This window comes from Daphnia magna, linkage group LG3 (genome assembly GCF_020631705.1).
Source record: "Daphnia magna isolate NIES linkage group LG3, ASM2063170v1.1, whole genome shotgun sequence".
Classification (NCBI taxonomy): domain Eukaryota; kingdom Metazoa; phylum Arthropoda; class Branchiopoda; order Diplostraca; family Daphniidae; genus Daphnia; species Daphnia magna.
Window position 1 is genome coordinate 8,209,767 of NC_059184.1, and position 18,811 is coordinate 8,228,577.

General features: G+C 38.4%; 2 protein-coding genes and 2 long non-coding RNA genes across 5 annotated transcripts; 1 reads left to right on the forward strand and 3 right to left on the reverse strand.

Moving 5' to 3' along the window:
* Positions 1-4,167: 4,167 nt before the first annotated feature.
* On the forward strand, positions 4,168-6,383 carry LOC116927690. 2 transcript variants are annotated; one of them, XR_006643990.1, is made up of 4 exons: positions 4,168-4,350; positions 4,575-4,786; positions 4,847-5,786; positions 5,855-6,383. It is a non-coding gene; the product is annotated as an uncharacterized LOC116927690 (long non-coding RNA). The 2 variants fall into 2 exon arrangements; XR_006643989.1 differs by having other exon boundaries at positions 4,954-5,786.
* Positions 6,384-7,392: 1,009 nt separating this feature from the next.
* On the reverse strand, positions 7,393-8,585 carry LOC116927691. Its single transcript, XR_006643991.1, has 4 exons — positions 8,515-8,585; positions 8,223-8,326; positions 7,795-8,057; positions 7,393-7,691 (listed from the first exon to the last, which is right to left on the reverse strand). It is a non-coding gene; the product is annotated as an uncharacterized LOC116927691 (long non-coding RNA).
* A 1,306-nt stretch (positions 8,586-9,891) lies between these two features.
* LOC123470622 (secreted RxLR effector protein 161-like) lies at positions 9,892-10,518 on the reverse strand. Its single transcript, XM_045171161.1, has one exon. The coding sequence runs from the start codon at positions 10,516-10,518 to the stop codon at positions 9,892-9,894; it is 627 nt and encodes a 208-aa protein (XP_045027096.1).
* Positions 10,519-14,036: 3,518 nt separating this feature from the next.
* Positions 14,037-14,992, reverse strand: LOC123470342. The gene is made up of 2 exons (XM_045170533.1): positions 14,820-14,992; positions 14,037-14,312 (listed from the first exon to the last, which is right to left on the reverse strand). The coding sequence occupies exons 1-2, from the start codon at positions 14,961-14,963 to the stop codon at positions 14,037-14,039; spliced, it is 420 nt and encodes a 139-aa protein (XP_045026468.1). The 5' UTR covers positions 14,964-14,992.
* Positions 14,993-18,811: the final 3,819 nt, after the last annotated feature.

Here is an 18,811-nt window from a genome sequence, read left to right on the forward strand (position 1 = left end):
TTTTCAACATATCTTTCCATTACTTCCTTATGATCTTTGGTTTTCATTTGCGAAGATATGTTGAACTTCTTGCTACAGATAAATACTGAACAGGCATTGCAAAATGGATGGTCAAGATTGTCTTGAGGGTTTACTTTTTTAATCAGAAAATCTTTAAGACTTTAAGACACGGCTTCCTTTTTTATTCTGATGAAAAACATTGTGAATCTCATTTGGACTTATAGAAATATATGAGAAAATTTAACTAGTTAGCTTGTTTAGAGGGATTCGTCTCTGCACTTCACCAGACCGTCGTTTAGACATTTTTCGTCACATAGAGACGATGATATGCAAAGGCTTACAAGAGTGAAATTTGAATTTTGAAATAACTTTCAAAGGAAACAAGTCTTTTACTGCTTATTTTAGTCTGCTTTCCCTTTGCTTGCTACTACATAATATACAGCGTGACATTGCCAAACACCAAAATCCAAGCGGAGAAAATAAATTCAAACAATTTATGAAATATTCTGTATTTTCTTTCAAACTGTGAATTTTATTCAAAAATTTATAAAATATTAAAAAATAGCCAGGCCATGGCCACATAGCCCTACACATGGAAAATTGCAAATTTGGCCATAAATAGCCAAGAGTGGACGCACTGAGCGAAATCGCCTTAATTCCAAGGTGAAATAGGGCTGGTCAAAGGAGAAATAGGACTGGTCAAAGGAGAAATAGGTCTGTTCAAAATGTGTTTTAAAAGCAGTCCTATTTCTCCAGTCCTATTTGGTTTCGGTCCTATTTCACCGCCAATCCTTCGTCCAAACTTTTATATTCTTAACAGTGAAAAAACTGAACGATGGGATCTTTCGACTACTTAGAAGCAGGAAAAGTTTTGTAGACCGGTGGGAATGATACGGATGATGGGGAGGGGCGTTGATTTTGTTTGCGCTCAATTTTGTTTCACAGTAACATTTGTTAAAAAATAAATAACCCTTCCTACTGAGCGTACCCAGTGTGTACGAAAATTAAGACCATTTTATAGAAATAGAGGGCGTGGGGTGTTTTAGTTTTATTTTTTTTAACGAAAAATTCGTGATCTCTGTATGTCCTTCTACACCCTTATCCCAATTATAGCAGGGAAATTTAAAAAATTTGCGGATAAGAAACACCCTAATAATGTATATGTATAAATATTTTTTAACCTATTCGTAATTCAAGATTACAAAAGGTTCCTTTTAAAATTTGCAATAAAAAATTTAACACAAATATTTGCTTCAATAACATGTTAATTTAGATAAGACTAACAAATTTTCTGATTAATCCATCCAGTGATGCTGAAATTTACTGTTTGAAAAGTCCTATTTCCACGATAATACCAACCAGATATTAGTGATAATAAAAAACACCGGAATGTCATGTTTTTGGACAAAACCTGGGGTTTGGCCTGCGTGTTAGTAAAGGCTAACATACATCCAAAAATCTCCATTAAAACAAATGCAGTCCTGAACATTAGCCTGAATATAGCCATAATTAAACATTTACCTTGATTGGTTATTAAATCAAAGCACGTGTTTTGATCGAAAGAAACCGCATTCTGCGAATTGATCCAAATGTCCTTATTTAGACCTTACTTGGGCTCACAATTAAGGCCAACGTTTACTACACAGTACTTGAGCTTCAATGAAGATTATTAAAATTATGTGTCTTTTGCTAAAATGATAAAATATGACCTAATAAAATTTCAAAAAGTAAAAATTAGTAATATCGAAAAGCTAAAATAAATACTATCATCATCCGTGGAATAAGCGAGCTGTCAAGTATCAACTGACAACAACACTATTTCGGCAAAAGTGAGCACGGTATAGAATAACTCATAATCAACAGATTTCGAGCCAAAACCAACTTAATTCAAGTTAACTTTTATTTTATTTACTTTAAGTTAGTATATGTTAAATTAAACTAATTTAATACTGTCTTAAATAGTGAAGTAAGTAATTATACTTAATTTTTTTAAGTAAAGTATAGTTTAATAGTAAAGTAAATATTAAATATACTTTATTTTTTAAAAAAGAGCAACTAAATATGATATTCAAGTAGCTGAATTTAAACCTCGAGTCTTTTCCATAGCAATGGAGTGCTATACCAATAGGCTTTCCAGTAGTGCCATCATACTATATTTCTCTCCATGTATTGAAGTTTTAGAAACAAATTATAGAAAATATCATATAAGGACAGTAACATTACTTTAGAAATATTGGCAACCTTGTTGTTCTAATAGAACTGGCAGTCTGTCAACCAGTAGAAAACACTACGGTTAAGTAACTTAGTGTCTCCTCATTAAGTAAAAGTTTAGTAAAAAGTTTAGTTACTTAGGTCGGGTAAAATAGACTTTAACACAGCCACACAAATTATTTCGTTTTCAATGAGCACACACTTTGGCCGTAACAGTAGAGGTAACACTTACACAACAGAGTTTTCAATCAAGCGACTTTCAGAAGCTCTACAGAACTGCACCACGAGACATACACAACATTGACGTAGTCAAATAATAAATCCGAAATACACATCAAGCAATAGATAATGTTTAGCTGTTGATGAAAAGGAATTTAACAAGAATATCATTCAAAAAATTAATTGATCATGTATTGGGACTTCATAAGATATTGATGTACATAAAGCATCAATAACTGTAATTTCTCGTGTATTATTATTTGTTAAAGTGGTAGTAAATAGTGAAGGTTGGATACACTGCTTCACCAAATGCTTTAGTTTTCTCCTTCAAATACTGAAAAATGTTAATGTTGAGATTCGCACATGTTTGTTACACTTACAGATTTTGACGTAATCTTTGTGTCATGTAACATTATGAGTAGTGTTATTACTTTTTAAATTTTCCATATGTGATGCATTTTCTTGTTATTTACTATTTGCTAAATGACAATCTACTAACCTGGTAATTTGTTGACCTATACCAAATACGTACAGTATGATGCACAAAAAGGTGAACACCGATTTTTTTTTTTAAAGCCATCTATGGGTAGTTAATATTAACTGTATACTTTTTTTCAATAGAGGAAGGGTGGATTTGGCGGAAAACCACCATAAGCGGAGGCTGGGTAGTTTATGTGTAGACACCTCTCTGTAATGCTTCTGGCGATAGGAATAAATGTCTGGAAAAAAGTGTGTGTTGTATTTTTCTTAGACACCCGAACCCTTCCCCCCAGGCGAAGAAGAAAATTTATAGAATTATCTAACAATCACGATGTCAAACTCTTTCACCCGTCATTGTAATGATTACACCAAACAAGCACGTATGAAAACATTCAAATAAAAACGCATAATCATATGTTATTATAAAAATATTATTAGTAATCGATACTAGTATATTTTATGTCATAAAACACAGGAAAAAGTTTGTCTTATACGGGGATTGAACCGCAGCAATCCGTGCATGAAGCCAATGCTATACCATCAATCCATTATAACTTAAAGATTACTTTTTCGGATATCTATATATCGTGTTATTTCATGAAGGCAAACTTAAAAAAAAAAAAAAAAAATTATATTTTTCCATTTCCCAAGCATGCCGCGCAATTCTATATATTCATACCAGATATCAGTTATAAAATTTCAAATAACACTACATATATATATCCGAAAAAGTATTCTTTAAGTTATAATGGCTTGATGGTATAGCATTGGCTTCATGCACGGATCGCGGCGGTTCAAGCCCCGTATAAGACAACCTTTTTTCCTGTGTTTTATGACATAAAATATATTAGTATCGATCACTAATAATATTTTTATAATAACATATGATTATGCGTTTTTATTTGAATGTTTTCATACGTGCTTGTTTGGTGTAATCATTACAATGACGGGTGAAAGAGTTTGACATCGTGATTGTTAGATAATTCTATAAATTTTCTTCTTCACCTGGGGGGGGGGGGAAGGGTTCGGGTGTCTAAGAAAAATACAACACACACTTTTTTCCAGACATTTATTCCTATCGCCAGAAGCATTACAGAGAGGTGTCTACACATAAACTACCCAGCCTCCGCTTATGGTGGTTTTCCGCCAAATCCACCCTTCCTCTATTGAAAAAAAGTATACAGTTAATATTACCTACCCATAGATGGCTTTAAAAAAAAATCGGTGTTCACCTTTTTGTGCATCATACTGTACAATCATATTCTTCGTTGTATTGTCATTGTAAAATCACTTTAAATAGCTACACCGTGCTTTTCTTACCTATGTAATTGTCATTTGTGCTAAAATTTTGGACTTATCTACAGATTCCTGATTGTCCAAGGTTCTCAAGACAGTCTTACATAATCAACCAGTGTTGGACTTGGCCATTTCGCCCTACAGGTAAAATGTGGTAAAATATGCATAATGCTTTGGTAGCGTTCTAGAATTCAAATGAATAAGAATGTAAGCAATGCATTTTGATACTTGCACTTTGTTTTTATAGTAACACTTGCATTTCAAGCGACATTGTACAACTCGGGTTTTAATTTCGGGAGTTTTAAGAGTCACAAAAATGGAACCACCACGCGTAATTAAATGTTTCTACTAATTTCTTACTGCCATAGACATATGTTTTGCTTCACGGACATTTTTGGCTCGTCGTCCTGCATGCTACCGGAGGTAATTGGGTAGTCGTTGTTCGAGATGATTGGATGAAAAGAACCGACAAATCAGTATTATTGTTTAAAACAAAAACGGTGGGTATGGGAAGGATGAAAAATGCACCCCCATCGAAAGACCTGGATGGAATACTAATGCACCATTCTTTGGAGTTCTGGTAAAAACAAGTACTAATATATTACTAACCGGGTCATTAATGCTTGTTCATTCTCTATAGGTAAATTTTCCGATGCCAAAAGAATGGTTATCTGGGTGGCTAAAATTATATTAGTTACCATTTTTTTTACAATGAAATATATTAATTTTTGTCATGTATTTTTTTAGGCGCGCATCGTCAAGATGATCGAAGGCGTAACCCTAAAAGACGCATTAAATCGTGCGTGAAAAAGCTCCTAGCAAGAGGTGTGAACTGAATAAAATTGGTGCGAAAACAAAAGGGAGTTATGAAATTCAGGCTAGAAGAGAGCAAAATTCTGTATGCTGTCTTTATTTTATCATTTACATGCTGTTATGGTTACTATTTTTTTCAGTTGGAATTAAATCTAGTTCTCTATTTTCAAAAACTCCCGAATCTGAAATGGAGGTAGAAACAAAGTCGTATTTTAAACATGCTGTGGAGTGGGCCCGAGAACGCCTAAAAACCTTTGGAATTTCAGAACCCTGTGGAAGCGGTCCGTCCGTTCAGAACTACTGTCACGACAATGTTCATTGCCAAAAAAATTGTGATATGCTATTGTTGGATCATAGTCGTGAAGCTCTACCACTGGATATTTCTTCCAAGAGTAACAATGTCAAGGTAACGCATAACTTCAGCATGTAAATTAAAAAACGTTTTTGTAGTTTATGTCAGATAAGCAATCTGCTTATTTGACCTACCAAATTTTTCGTGAAATCTATGGCTATTAGAAAAAGTAGCCTTAACATTAAAGGGTTTTGGAGCGTTTAACGTATTACATACAGCGTTCCGTAAGCGTTTTGAGGGGGAAAAACTTTCGTTAAAATGAGTCTTATTTTTACATAAACTATCATACGTTGCGTTTTCACTTCGTTTTAATATTACATAACACTTCAACTTCTTAAAATGTTTACGAAACGCTGTACGTAATACGTAAGGCGCTCCAAAACCCTGTAGTGTGAACGTAGCTGAAGCCTCACAGGTAAGGTTCTTCTTAACATTTTTGGGCACCTTACTGTTCCTCAAGTGAAATGTTTTACTGTATCATAGGTAAAAAAGAGTCTAAGAAGTGATTGTTTGAACTGCTATCCAAGACGGCAAAAGGAGAAACTCTTTCAAACTTTCTAAATTGTCATTCGTGGTTTGCCAAATCGTGCCGTGATGCCAATCCATAACAAAAAAAATGAGTTTTGTTCATGTTTGGTGTTTTTTGTAACAGGGAAAATCATTTCCATTTTGTCAATTTTCAATTTACGTGGGATGAATATTGTAGCAATTAGGACGTCGACAGAACGTAGGTAAGATGCCTTCTCGTTGATCACTCATTGTCCCATTTCTCTCCAAACTGGAATGGTGTTTAAATGTCCAGAGAAGGTTATCACAAGAAATGCAGTAGAGATCTGACAGGGATGTCCACTGGATATCGGCTACCGACTTCCTCTGGATATCCCTGGCACGAAAATTTTCTACTATGGCAATTTCGTTTTAAAGTGGATGGTTGTTTCGCCTGTTTTTGTTTGAAATCTTTCATGAGCAATGGTTCCGAAAGCTGCCTAAAATGCATCACCAAAAACATGTATTTCTGCAGATTCAATTACTCTTTTCAAACAACCCATCCAACGGGGATTTAAAAATTGGAAAACTAATCCAGTCATTATTAAAGTTTAGGTTCTTTGTATTTCTGATTGGCTACGACAGTCTAGTCTTCTCGCTTTCCCAAAGCTTTTGTTAAAGTATCTTTAGCAGAAGTGAAATGGATGCTGAACACCCAATGGGGTCAAACCCTCTTGCTGACATTCGTAAAATGTTTCTTTTGTTCACCAAGTTTCCCGATTCCGTGGCGGCTTTAATAATGGACGTAGGGTTGAATTGAAAGGTGTCGAATTCGTTATTTCATCGAATTCTTAGGACTTTTGGTTCACCTTCTTCCATTTTGTGTCTGAATATTTTCACGATAGTGTTGATGAACACGTTTTCGTCAAGGAACTGAAACACTGTTTTGTCGTCAGTTGCCCCACTCCTCATGTACAACTTTACATCCGACATGTTAAACGAGGAAATGAAGGAGTTAAAACTATCCCAAAATGATGTCCACTCGAGAAAATCTATTTTTAAATTTTGGATTTGCCTTTGGAGATGGCGTGTTGATAGGGAATCTGTTGCATTTGTAATGTGTAGGCTTGTTGTTGCACTATTTGGGCTCCAAAAAATTGCTGCTGTTCACCCCTGCAACTGCCCCCTTGACCAACACAGTGCCGTACCAGGGACGTCCAATACACGTCATTTTGAGACAAAAAATCTTTGGAACATAGCAAATTCCCAAGTTTACGTTCCTTGGATATATTTTACACATGGGTAATGTCCGCTTAGCCAGAATCCCATATAGATACCTTGCTCATCCCATTGGATGAACTAAGGATTTTGGACGGGAAATCGAAGTAAATATAAAAATTTGGATTTGCAATACATGTTTTTTCTTCGAATATTATCATCAATTATTTCCCATTTCCCCCACTGTATATATGTGTTAACATAAATATGACCACATTCCTATGTTATGTAAATATACAGAAATCGAATAATTTTTTCAAACTAAAATATATTATTCCTTTTCAGGTACAGAACTACAACGAAAATTAAAGCAAATTTGAGATTGTATTTACTTAATAATATTTGCAAACTTCTATGGCAGGACAGAAAATAGAAATAAATAAATTAAGTTATTCTTTGTCTTAGCCGTAATCGTGGTCGGACACTTCTTGGTTTCTTCTCACAATGTCATTTTCGACGTTTTTCTGTGCATGTTTTGGGCACTGACGCAGCCAAGTCTTGATCTTGGATTCCACTATGTCTCCATTCATTGATTTGTCAACGTCTTTTATTTCTTCTGAAACAAGTTTTAATATATAGATAGTAAGATGCCCAAAAGGTAATGAAAAGTCCTGCTCAGCAAAGATAACGTTTAAAATTAAAGATGATTTAAACCATACTTTATTTTCATTGAGTCCTGCAAAGATTTCACATTTGTAGTATTCATGAAGGCTCTCGTGACTCTTCCCATGATTAAGTTAACAGTTCTTCCAATTCCAATGACAAAAGCCGTCTAAACAGAGAAATGTATTATATTCAAATGGGTAAATTTCAAATTTGCTATATTCCGTTGATTCTACAAATAGATATCTCCTTGTTTTCGGTTTTATACGTTTCCCTTTTCTCTTCTTGCGTCCTTCATCGTCAGTAGAACCTGATGCAACTAATTCTCCAGCAAAAGCAAGAGGCAAATTAGGCTTGGCTTAATAATTATACATACTGAAAGTAGCAATGAGACGAGCTTAATACCACAACCATGTAGCTTCATGGTTGTGCTATCCACTGATTTTGCGACTGTTCTCTTAAAAGTTCAAACGAAAAAATGCACCTGATGGCCACCAACCCTTCACCGACGAGTACCATTAAATGAAGACAACTTCAACTTTTATTTCATTTTCTTCTATATGTACTCCAGTATGTTGATTTTCGGCACTTGGGAAATAAATAAAAATACATCAGAACAAGAAAACCACTAGTAACGTTAGCAACGTTTTAAAATGAAATCGACTGTCACAAAGATCATTTTCTAATCAAATTTAGGTTTTAAGGTGATGTCACAAACTTCCAGTATTTGAACGGAAAGCAAACTTTAAAAGTTATACAAGAAATGTAATATTTACGTAGTTTAGCGTATGTTTTCTATCTTTTTCGTAAACCAACGTAACCAATAGTTACACGACACACACGAGACGACGATTGCTGCGACGAAAAAAGCAGACTACATAAAGTGAAGAATGGATGTCAAATTTCTTTTAATACCACCTGAAATATAAAGAAAGTGATTCAATTTCAGTTTAAAGAATATATATTATTTTTTTTTAAATTAGCCTTTCTTTTATGCAACAACAAAAATTCTGTGGAGAAAACAAAAAAGAATTTATACATTTTTCAACTCGGTCAAACAAATAAAAATAAATAATCCTAAAATTAGAAAATATGAGCTGAAATGTAAGAAAATAAACTTGATATTAAGCATGAATTACCTTTAGGAAGTGGAAATGTTGTTGAATATATATTCAGCTCATTCGGCAAGTATGACTTACTTTGCATATGTAAAGGAAAACGGTGAAATCGCACAGGCTATGAATTGCAGTTGGTAGAACCATTGCTTTGCATTTCAAAAACTCAATAGGCAACCACTACAATCGAAAAAGTTCTCTTGCACAAACTATTCATAGTTTGGAAGATTGTAATGGAGTAGAATACTGGTGGCTTGTGTGCAAAAACTGTGTCCGACCAGGAAAACGTCTTCTGCAATCTGCAACCTATTGGCAATTGCAACGATCGTAATGTCTTCAAGAACTGTGCAACAATCTACATTATTATCTGTACAATAAGTCCATGATCGATACTGGAGAAATCTGAACTAAATACCACGCCAACCATTTAACATAGGCCCTTGTGTGTGTTTCACTTTAACATAATTTACGTTACAGCACCATTTTTTTCTGGTAATAGGTTTAACTGGATCTCTTCAAGTCTTCAAATTATTTAAGCCAAGGGTTGATGATGTTTACGCAGACGATTTTTAATAATTATGGAAATACTGTTTGAAGGGAAATGCAATGAAGGAATCGAGATTTCTAAAGCGACAAATTTCATTAGCAAGTGATTGAAATTGTGAATGTTGAAGCAGAGAAATTCATTGCCTTAAATTTTATGTTAATTGTGATAGTAGGACACTTAGCCTTCAGGTTGAACTAGTATATTGATTAGACACAGTTATATGCATTAATACAGGTATATCACATATATATATAGACAAAACACCTTAACAGTAGTTACCCACATGCATTGACAGTTCCAAAGGTAAGAGAGCCGAGCACTCCACAGCTTGTCACGAAGAGAGGAGACAATGCGTGGGCTAAACAGTATCTGTCCGTCTGCCGCCAGAGGGTTTAGGTTTGACTGAAAATCCAACACTCTCCCTCAAACTTATAACCCTCGGCGTAGGTAATACTGGGTTTAAGTGTGTCTGTCTATTTTTGGGTGAGTAACTAATTCGGAGATTTTCCAACACCAATTTTCTCTCTCATCATTGTGAATTTTGGGCTGGGTAGAGCCTTGGTAAGAATATCAGCTAATTGATCATTAGTGGGAATATATTTGACTTCGATCTTTCCTTCAGAGACCTTTTGACGGATGTAGTGGTACCTTGTGAGGACATGTTTTGTCCTCTGGTGAAATTCAGCGTTGTAAGTTAGTCGTACCGCTTCTTGGTTGTCGCAGTAAAGTGGGATCTTCTGCTGTTCAACACCTGTGAAATCCTCTAGTAGACAACTGAGCCATACAATGGTTTTGGTGGCCTCACAGGCAGCAATGTACTCAGATTCCGTGGTGGAGAGAACTGTACAGGACTGTTTCTTGCTGAACCAGGATACGGGACCGCCGTTGAAAAAGAATATGCCGCCCGACGTTGACCGATAGTCGTTTTTGTCTCCTGCGTAATCGGCGTCCGTGAATCCGACGAGCCCGCTTCGGTTTCCACCAAGCCAGATGCCGTAGTCTGCAGTCCCTTTCAGATATGCAAATATTTGGACGACCGCGTCCCAGTGAGATGGGTCGGGGTTTTGGCAATACTTCGACACTTGGCCAACGGCGTAACAGATATCTGGGCGCGTCATGAGTCCAACGTAGAGAAGAGCGCCTACGGCTTAACGATACGGATATGGAGAAGCAGTAGTCATCTCTCCCTCGCTCTTCGGGCGTTTTCTCGTGACTAGATGTGTAGATGGATCGGCTGGTATACTTCTGGGGAGAAGGGATGACATTCCAAAGCGTTGACATAGCTTTATGATCATGTGGGTTTGAGAGAGAAAAATTCTTTTAGTTGATCGGTCACGAGTGATGTTCAGGCCAATGTAACGGGTTGCAGGTACCGAGTTGACAGTGAAGTTGTTGCTAAGGTGTGTGCCTATTTGTATAAGTATATTTTTATTAGTGCTGGCAGCAAAACTGTCATCTACATGGGCAATCACTATTGTGAACTCGTCAGGGGTTCTTCTGAGGTAGATGCATTTGTCCGCAGTACAATTCTTTAATCCAAATTTGCATAGGACGCTGTTCAGCTTGTTGAACCATAATCTGGGCGCCTGTCTGAGTCCGTAGAGAGATTTTACGAGTAGGCAGACGTAGTCTTCTTTCCCTTCGACGACAAATCCTTCTGGTTGCCTCATGTATATCGGTTTGTCTAGGGTGGCGTATAAGAAAGCTGTCTTGATGTCGAACTGGATGACTTCCATGTCACGTGATGCTATCTCGCAGAAACAGGCCTTTACCGCTTCGTGGTGTGGAACGGGGGAGAAAATTTCATCGTAGTCGACACCAGGTTTTTGTTTTGTGCCTATTGCTACAAGTCTACCTTTGTATCGTTCTGCGACTGTGTCGTAGGCCGGTTTGATTTTTCCAATCCATTGGCAATTTATTGGTGAGCAATCGGGGGGGAGGGGGACAAGTTTCCAGGTCTGATTTTCAATTAGTGAGTCGTATTCCTCTTGGAAAGCCGCCATCCATTTTTCAGATTTTTCAGACTTGAGGGCTTCTTTGTAGCTTTGGGGTTCCGAGGACTCTGTGAATAGGGCTGAAGCATGCTTGGTTTTGAAGTCGTCGATAATTGTAGTTAGTCCTAGAGTTCTTCTAAATTCTTGGTATCTTGCACTGTACTGAGGTACATGATTCGATCTTCGTGGTAGCTGGACGATATCTTCTTCTTCTTGGTCAGGGGCATCCCCAGGAACTGAAGCGGCTTGTTGGAGTTCACGATCCTCATTGTCAACAGCTGAATCTTCTTCAGGTTGGGTAGGAGAAAGAATGAGGTGTTGCTATTGTTCCGTGTCAGTCTCAGAAATCTCATGTCCGACTGTAGTTGGCTTAGTTGACTCTTGGCCAGGTGGTGTGTCAGTCTCCTGTGATGTGGAATTTTAAAAAAATCTCGTATAGAACTGAATAAAGAGTGAGATTTTATCATTGGAAATTCAAGTAAAAAAAATACCAGGCTGAGGATTTCGGTCGCTAGAAAGAAAGGGTCGAACCGGGTGTAGTCTGGCTGCTTTTGTGTATGTTGTTTGTGGTCGTCTGTGATGTCACTGATAAGTAGATCCTCATCAAAGGTTACATCACGGCTGATGATAAACTTTCTTGTCACCGGATCCCACATTCTCCATCCTTTTGTCTCCTCTCCGTAACCAACCAGCCAGCATGGAATTCCTTTTGATTCAAGCTTCATGTGTTTGGCATCAGGTATATGCACATACGCTCGGCATCCGATAACCCTTAGATGGCTGATATCTGGTTTTTGTTTGAAGAACAGCTCATAGGGTGTTTTTGTAGATGAGTTTGATGATGAGGAGCAGGACAGAGTTCTGTTAAGTACGTAGATGGCGCTTCTCAAAAACTCTCCCCAGAGTTCTAGAACTGCAGGATCACCTACTTTGAACATATTGGTGAATCTATTGCTCCTCATGTGTAGGCTGCTGCGAGTTGCTTCGATGGCCGTACGATTCATTCTCTCAGAGACGCCATTTTGTTGCGGGGTGTATACGTTACTGACTTGGTGAACAATGCCGTTAGCAGTGTAGTAGTCGTTTATAATGTTGTTGTTATATTCTTTTCCGTCGTCGGTTCTTACTATCTTGACCTTCTTTCCAGTTGCAGTTAGAATGAACGCGATAAATTTCATGAAGAATTTGCCCGCATCTGACTTCTTTCTTAGTAGTGCTGTGGCGGACCAGTTGCTGCAGTCGTCTTTGTAGATCGCGTAGTATCTTTCACCTGTTGGAGTTGGGATTGGTATGATTCCGATGTCCGAGTGAAGGATATCGCCGACATCTTCAGATTTAGTAGTGCTTGAGGTGAATGGGGATCTGCATAGTTTGCCGAATATACATCCTTCGCATAGGTATCTGATAGGGTCTTTCACACCTAGATCGAGGCCAGCTACCGCGTTCAGTTTAATCATTTTGAGTATTGCTTTGTTATTGATATGTGCTAGGCGTTGGTGCCAGATCTTGAAGTGATGAAGGGATTTTTCAGAGCTTGTTGCGACCGTTGAAGAGGAGTCTTGATTGGAAGTTCTGGCAATTACTTTAAGATGGTATAATGACTTTCCGATTCTTTGGCCACTCATAATTTCGGTATCATTCTTCACAAAGGTGACATTGTTGTTGGTGAAATGGGCTTCGATGTGGGATTCAGTGGCGACCCCGATGGAGTAGAGACTTGTGCCTAGGTTTGGAACAAATAAGACATCTTTGAATTCACCGAGTTTTCTCTCGCCATGAACGTAGGAGTAGATTGGGACAGTGCCGATTCCAAGAGCTAGAAGTTCAGAGCCACCGATTCCATTTACTACCCATGATCCGTGCTGGATTTCCTTGAATTTGCTGAAAAAGGATCATTGATCTGTCATGTGGTGGGTCGCCCCAGAGTCAGCATACCAGTCATTTGATCTCCGTGAGATAAAACAGAGTGATGACAAGGCACAGAATGATTTGTTGTCGTCGTTGTTACTGGAGTTGGAATCGCGTTTTTTGTCGAATAGGTCATTTCTGGCTTCTCTTCGATCCTCGTCCTTCTTTTCCCAGCAGTTGTAGGCTTTGTGGTCGGTTCGTCCACAGATGTAGCATCCTCTTCCGCCTCTACCACGACCACCACGACCACGGCTTCCACCTCGATTGGGCTGGCTGCGGTAGGTGTTGTCGTTTCGTTGGAATGATCCTCCGCGATAGTCGTGGCTGTTTCGATATTTTCGGTGGCTGTATTCTCCTCTGCTTCTTGTATCTTTACTTCGTGCGGCGTTTGCGTCGGATTGCTGTTGTTTTGTTCTTGAAGGGTGCGAGGCGAAGAAGGCAGTTTCAGATGCGTCAGTTCCATATGTTTTGCTTCTCAATTCTTCAGTTATTAATCTAGCTGTGAGATTAGCTAATGTTTGTTGAGCCGGCTGAACACTTTCCCATGCTGATATGAAATATCTATAGCTGGGTGGAAGTGTTTGTATGATTCTTACAAGTAGTTCTAGTTCTGATACATTGATGCCAACACTCTTTAGCTCTTCAGCCATCATCCGCAGTCGGTTAATGTGGGCAACTATTGAGTGATCTAGTGGATGGTTAGGTGAAAATTAGTTAAACGATCTGTTGTTGTTTTAATTATTTTGAATACCAGGGTCCATTTTATATTGATGAAATTTGCCAAGTAATAGAGATGCATTAGCAACAGAGACTTCAGCGTACTGTAGAGTTAATCTAGTCCACATCTCATGTGCAGTGGTGGAGCCTTCAATGGAAGTTTGGTAGGTTGGCTCAATGTTGTAAAAGATTATCGAGCAAGCATCAACATCTCTCTCCATCCATGCATCAATAATTGCTTGGTTTGTTACTACGATTGAAGTCACATCGTCTACTACCAATTCTAATGTTTCCTGTTCAGAAGAAAAAAGGAAAATGTTGTCAGTTACCTGTGTTTGGTCTTTAGTTTTTTTTTTTTTTGTTCTATACGTGATGATGTATATACTCTGATAAGTTACCTGTGGCGTTTGAACCACAGTCAGTAAATTTTAGTCCTATACACGTTTCTTAAGTTACCTGTGAGTCATCACAGTCAGTGTGTTTAGTTTGTCTCTACATACTTCTTAAGTTACCTGTGAGTCTTCACAGTCAGTACCTTTAGTAAGGCTGTACATACTTCTTAAGTTACCTGTGAATCTTCACAGTCAGTGAGCCTAGTTGATTGGTTGGACTTGAGTACTCGATAGATTTATGGATGCAACTTGTCACCATTGCCATTTGTCATACAGTCAGTGATGTTTTAGAACGAGAATCATGCTGTGTGGTAGACAAGTTACAGACAAATCTAAAGAGTCTTCTGTGTTGGGTTCTCATATTAAACAGTTCGATATTGTGCAGGAGTTCTAGTTATAAGTGGTTACCTGAGTGGGTTTTGTTTCAGTGCCCAATACTATAGCTTCCAACTTTTTCTTTCTGAGCTTCAACATGACGGCATATTTCCATTGAGGGAAGTTGATCCCATTGAACTTAACATAATCTCGTTTCTTGTCAGGGCTTTCAGTCATGTTGTCAGATTACGCGTCACCTGGGCCCATAACCTGTTAATTGTGATAGTAGGACACTTAGCCTTCAGGTTGAACTAGTATATTGATTAGACACAGTTATATGCATTAATTCAGGTATATCACATATATATATAGACAAAACACCTTAACAGTAGTTACCCACATGCATTGACAGTTCCAAAGGTAAGAGAGCCGAGCACTTCACAGCTTGTCACGAAGAGAGGAGACAATGCGTGGGCTAAACAGTATCTGTCCGTCTGCCGCCAGAGGGTTTAGGTTTGACTGAAAATCCAACATTTTACTTATCCTTTGTCACGAACAAGAAAAGTAGCTCTTTGGCGTAGTCGTTAAAATCTCAACAGAGAGGAATGCAAGGGATTAGGTCGTCACGAAACTGGTAAACATTGTAGACAGCGTGCCCATGCTTCATGGTATGTTGTTACTAGTTTCACTCTTTCTGGCCTGTCGCCCAGTAGATCCCCTTTCCAGTGTATTAGAATGTTCCTATTCCAATTCCTTGTTAAGGATGGTTTGTAGAACGTGTTCTGGAGTACTTCCTTCACCAGAAACGTTGTAGCAGGCTGGAAGCACCCTCCTGAAAATCCCACAGAGAAGTACAGCTCCACCTGATCTTTACCAGCTGTGAGTATGGTAGGCTCCTTTTTAAATGGAAGTTATGGTGGGTGGCCTAGTGCACGAACTGGTGGCCTAGTGCACGAACTGGTGGTCTTCGGCTAGTTTCCTGTTTAGTTTCGTGGAGATCTTCCCGTCTTCCTCGAGCCCCATATTTATTTCGAGGGTCTCCATGATGTTACCTCAATGACGAAGAAGAGTTTGATGGTGCCATCCATCATTCGGTTGAATATTTCTCATATTTCCTTGGTGGGCACCACAACACACACCAATGATGTCATTAATATATCGAGTAATGGCATTTTGGTGTTGTATTAGGGTTGCGTATTAGGGTATAAGTCCGATAGTACATGAAGTGATTGGCAAAAAAAATTTAATCGAAGCGCACAGCTCAGTTGATGGAACTAAAACTCATTCTGATGGCATATTTAATTGTTTTTTATGATCAGCTCCAACAGCTTCCAAAAACACCATGGCGAAAGGCGCGGCAGGCTGTTTGTGTCTGCAGCTATCTGTTGAAATATTTTCAGCTTCACCGCGTAGAACCAGTTTGCACACGTAATGCCCTCCTTCCACGAGGTGCTTGGATACAAAGCTTCGACAGCCACGGAAAAGAGTCTTGCTCCTAGTAGCGGGGGTACACTGCCCAGCTCCCTGAATAGATTCCTGATTTCGGATAGCCATCCAGGGATTTCCCTCAGCAGCGAGGCAGTCAGTAGGGCCAGTCCCTTTTTCACGATTTGAGTCTCCCGTTAACCACGGCCAGAATTGGTCTTCCAGCAAACGTACCCGTGTCACTACACTCGGAAGGGAAGATATAGCCTTCGTGACAAGGCTCTCGAATCAGGATTGACGTGAGGTTGCGTACTTGCCGATACGAAATTCCTGCCTGATTAAGAGTGAGTTCGTCGTACGTCGTGGTATCTTGTAGCTACCTTAGTGTCTTTTTGCTATAATCTTCTCTACTCCACATCACTAGTCTTCTTCTTCTATCTGCCTTCATCAGGTAGAATCTGGGGTTGATGGTCAAATCTCTCCACGCGTAGCGGATTCTTTTTGGTAGATTTCACCGGACTGGCTCCAGGGTAGCTAGCATGTAGGATGAAGCTAATGGCTGTCCAGCTCTTTGCGGGTGAAAAAGTGGAGGTGGTTCCCATCTAGATTTCACTATTGTAGAAATAAGACTGCTCTCCCTTGCTGCTTGTTTGTTAGCCCAAAGTAGGGGCAAGGAGGTTGATGTATCTTTTGAAGCCTTCCCGATCGTGGGTAGGGCTATATCGTGTTGTAGAAGACGGAATAAAACTGATCCCTCTTGTGAGTACCTCCTGATTGGATGGAAGGACTGTCAAGTTAGTGCCATTTCGGTAATAAAAATAAACCCACAACGTAGAAGATATTTTAGATGAGACACTTGATAATTTTTCACCATTTGACATTTTACAATGAAGACATTTGGTTGTCGATAAAACATTCACAAATGAATTGACACCTGACTTCAAGGAGATAGATTATCTTTGCAGCATTATATATTTCAATCTAACTTTTTTTTATCATGTCTATTTCAGGAACGTTGCGTGTCTTTTTTTATTACAGAAACATCACAATTTGTGCTGGGTACCCAATCAGGATGAGTTTCATCTTCAACAATAGCTTTTCGTCACTAGTTTTTCGTGCTTTGAAGAACGCCAGCAAGGCATTTATAGTCTAAGAGCCAGCCCAGAATTAGACGCATTTTAATTGGCAAACGGTTTGAAGGGAAAATGTGAAAGAGGGGGGTGGGGTAAGACGTGAGGGTCACGTCTGGTCTGTCACAGCGGCCGCGTATAAGCGTGACACGTTGCCAAAGACGGCGTGAAATGGCGAAAAAACGCATTTTGATTGGCATGGAAAAAATTTATGACATTCGTTAGGGGTAATATTGATAAACATAGTGTTCGAAGACCAGACGTGTTTATCAGTTGTTTATAATAAACCAGACCTCGATAAAGATCGGTCATTTTGGTGAAAAAACGCATTTTAGTTGGCAGGTATAATTAAAACACAAAAAAAAATATGAAATCATACACAACTTAACACCTAAGACCAGACTTTATTAAAAGCTGATTTATATCAACCAGACCTCATTTTCTGACTCGATTTGACAGAAAAGCCTTACATTTAATAAAACGGCAACGTTGCATGCCAACGCGGGTATTTGAAATTATTCCTTTTCATTTCTTTTTTTGATGAAACTTTTTAAGTAATTAATGAATGTCATAAGCCAAGCATTAAAATTCAACGATCTTTGTATTCTTGATTTATTTCCACTGCGTGATTGCCGTATTTTAAAAAACAAACAACGTTACAAAACGAGTAAAAACAGAAATGATAATTTAGTTTTCTTCTTCACTGGAAGAAGAATCTTCTTCACTGGAAGAAGAATCTTCTTCACTGGAAGAGGAATCTTCTTCACTGGAAAAAGAATCTTCTTCATTAAAATCACAGTCATCATCATATTCATAATTGTTCGTGCAGCCGACATGGATCAACAGCCACGCCTTTTGTCTCATACAACGACCTTGGACCTGACATCGTAAAGAACAACCAGCTCGAAGCAGGGTATGCAAATCGCCCACCCATGCATCCCTTCCAGCACCTGTTTGGTTTTCAGCAAAATAGAAAAACAAAACGGAGAGCAAATTTACCAAGCGATTCATTTATAGTCTCTTTCAAGAGTCGATTTAATGTGAACGACAACGTCCATCGAATCGATGCGGCTGTAACAGCTGCCGTTCGTTGGGACCTATTTTATATGCCTCTCTTCTTCAGATAATCATTCAGACATATTTATATTTAAAAGATTGACAAAGGAAATAAGAAGAAGGGAAAAAACGGGGTAGAAACGACATTTAAATTGTAGAAACTGTCAAATTGGTCTCAGAGATATGGTCTTTTCACGATAAACCCAATAAGGTGATGCGTTCCCTACTTTTTGGATGTACGTGCCGTGTATCGCGTACGCCCCACATTTTTCTGTTTTGTTTTTGTTCTTCATGTTTGTTTTTTTTCGTCTATTTTAGTTTTAGACTTAAAGGAACATGTCCACTTGTCCAGGCTATTGGAAAGAAAAAAGGGAACAATAATCATTCATTCTAAATAGCCATGGCCTCCATAAAGTAAAGATCGCCAATCCAAAAGCAACTGGTTATTGGCAATTCACTTTCCCAATCCATTAA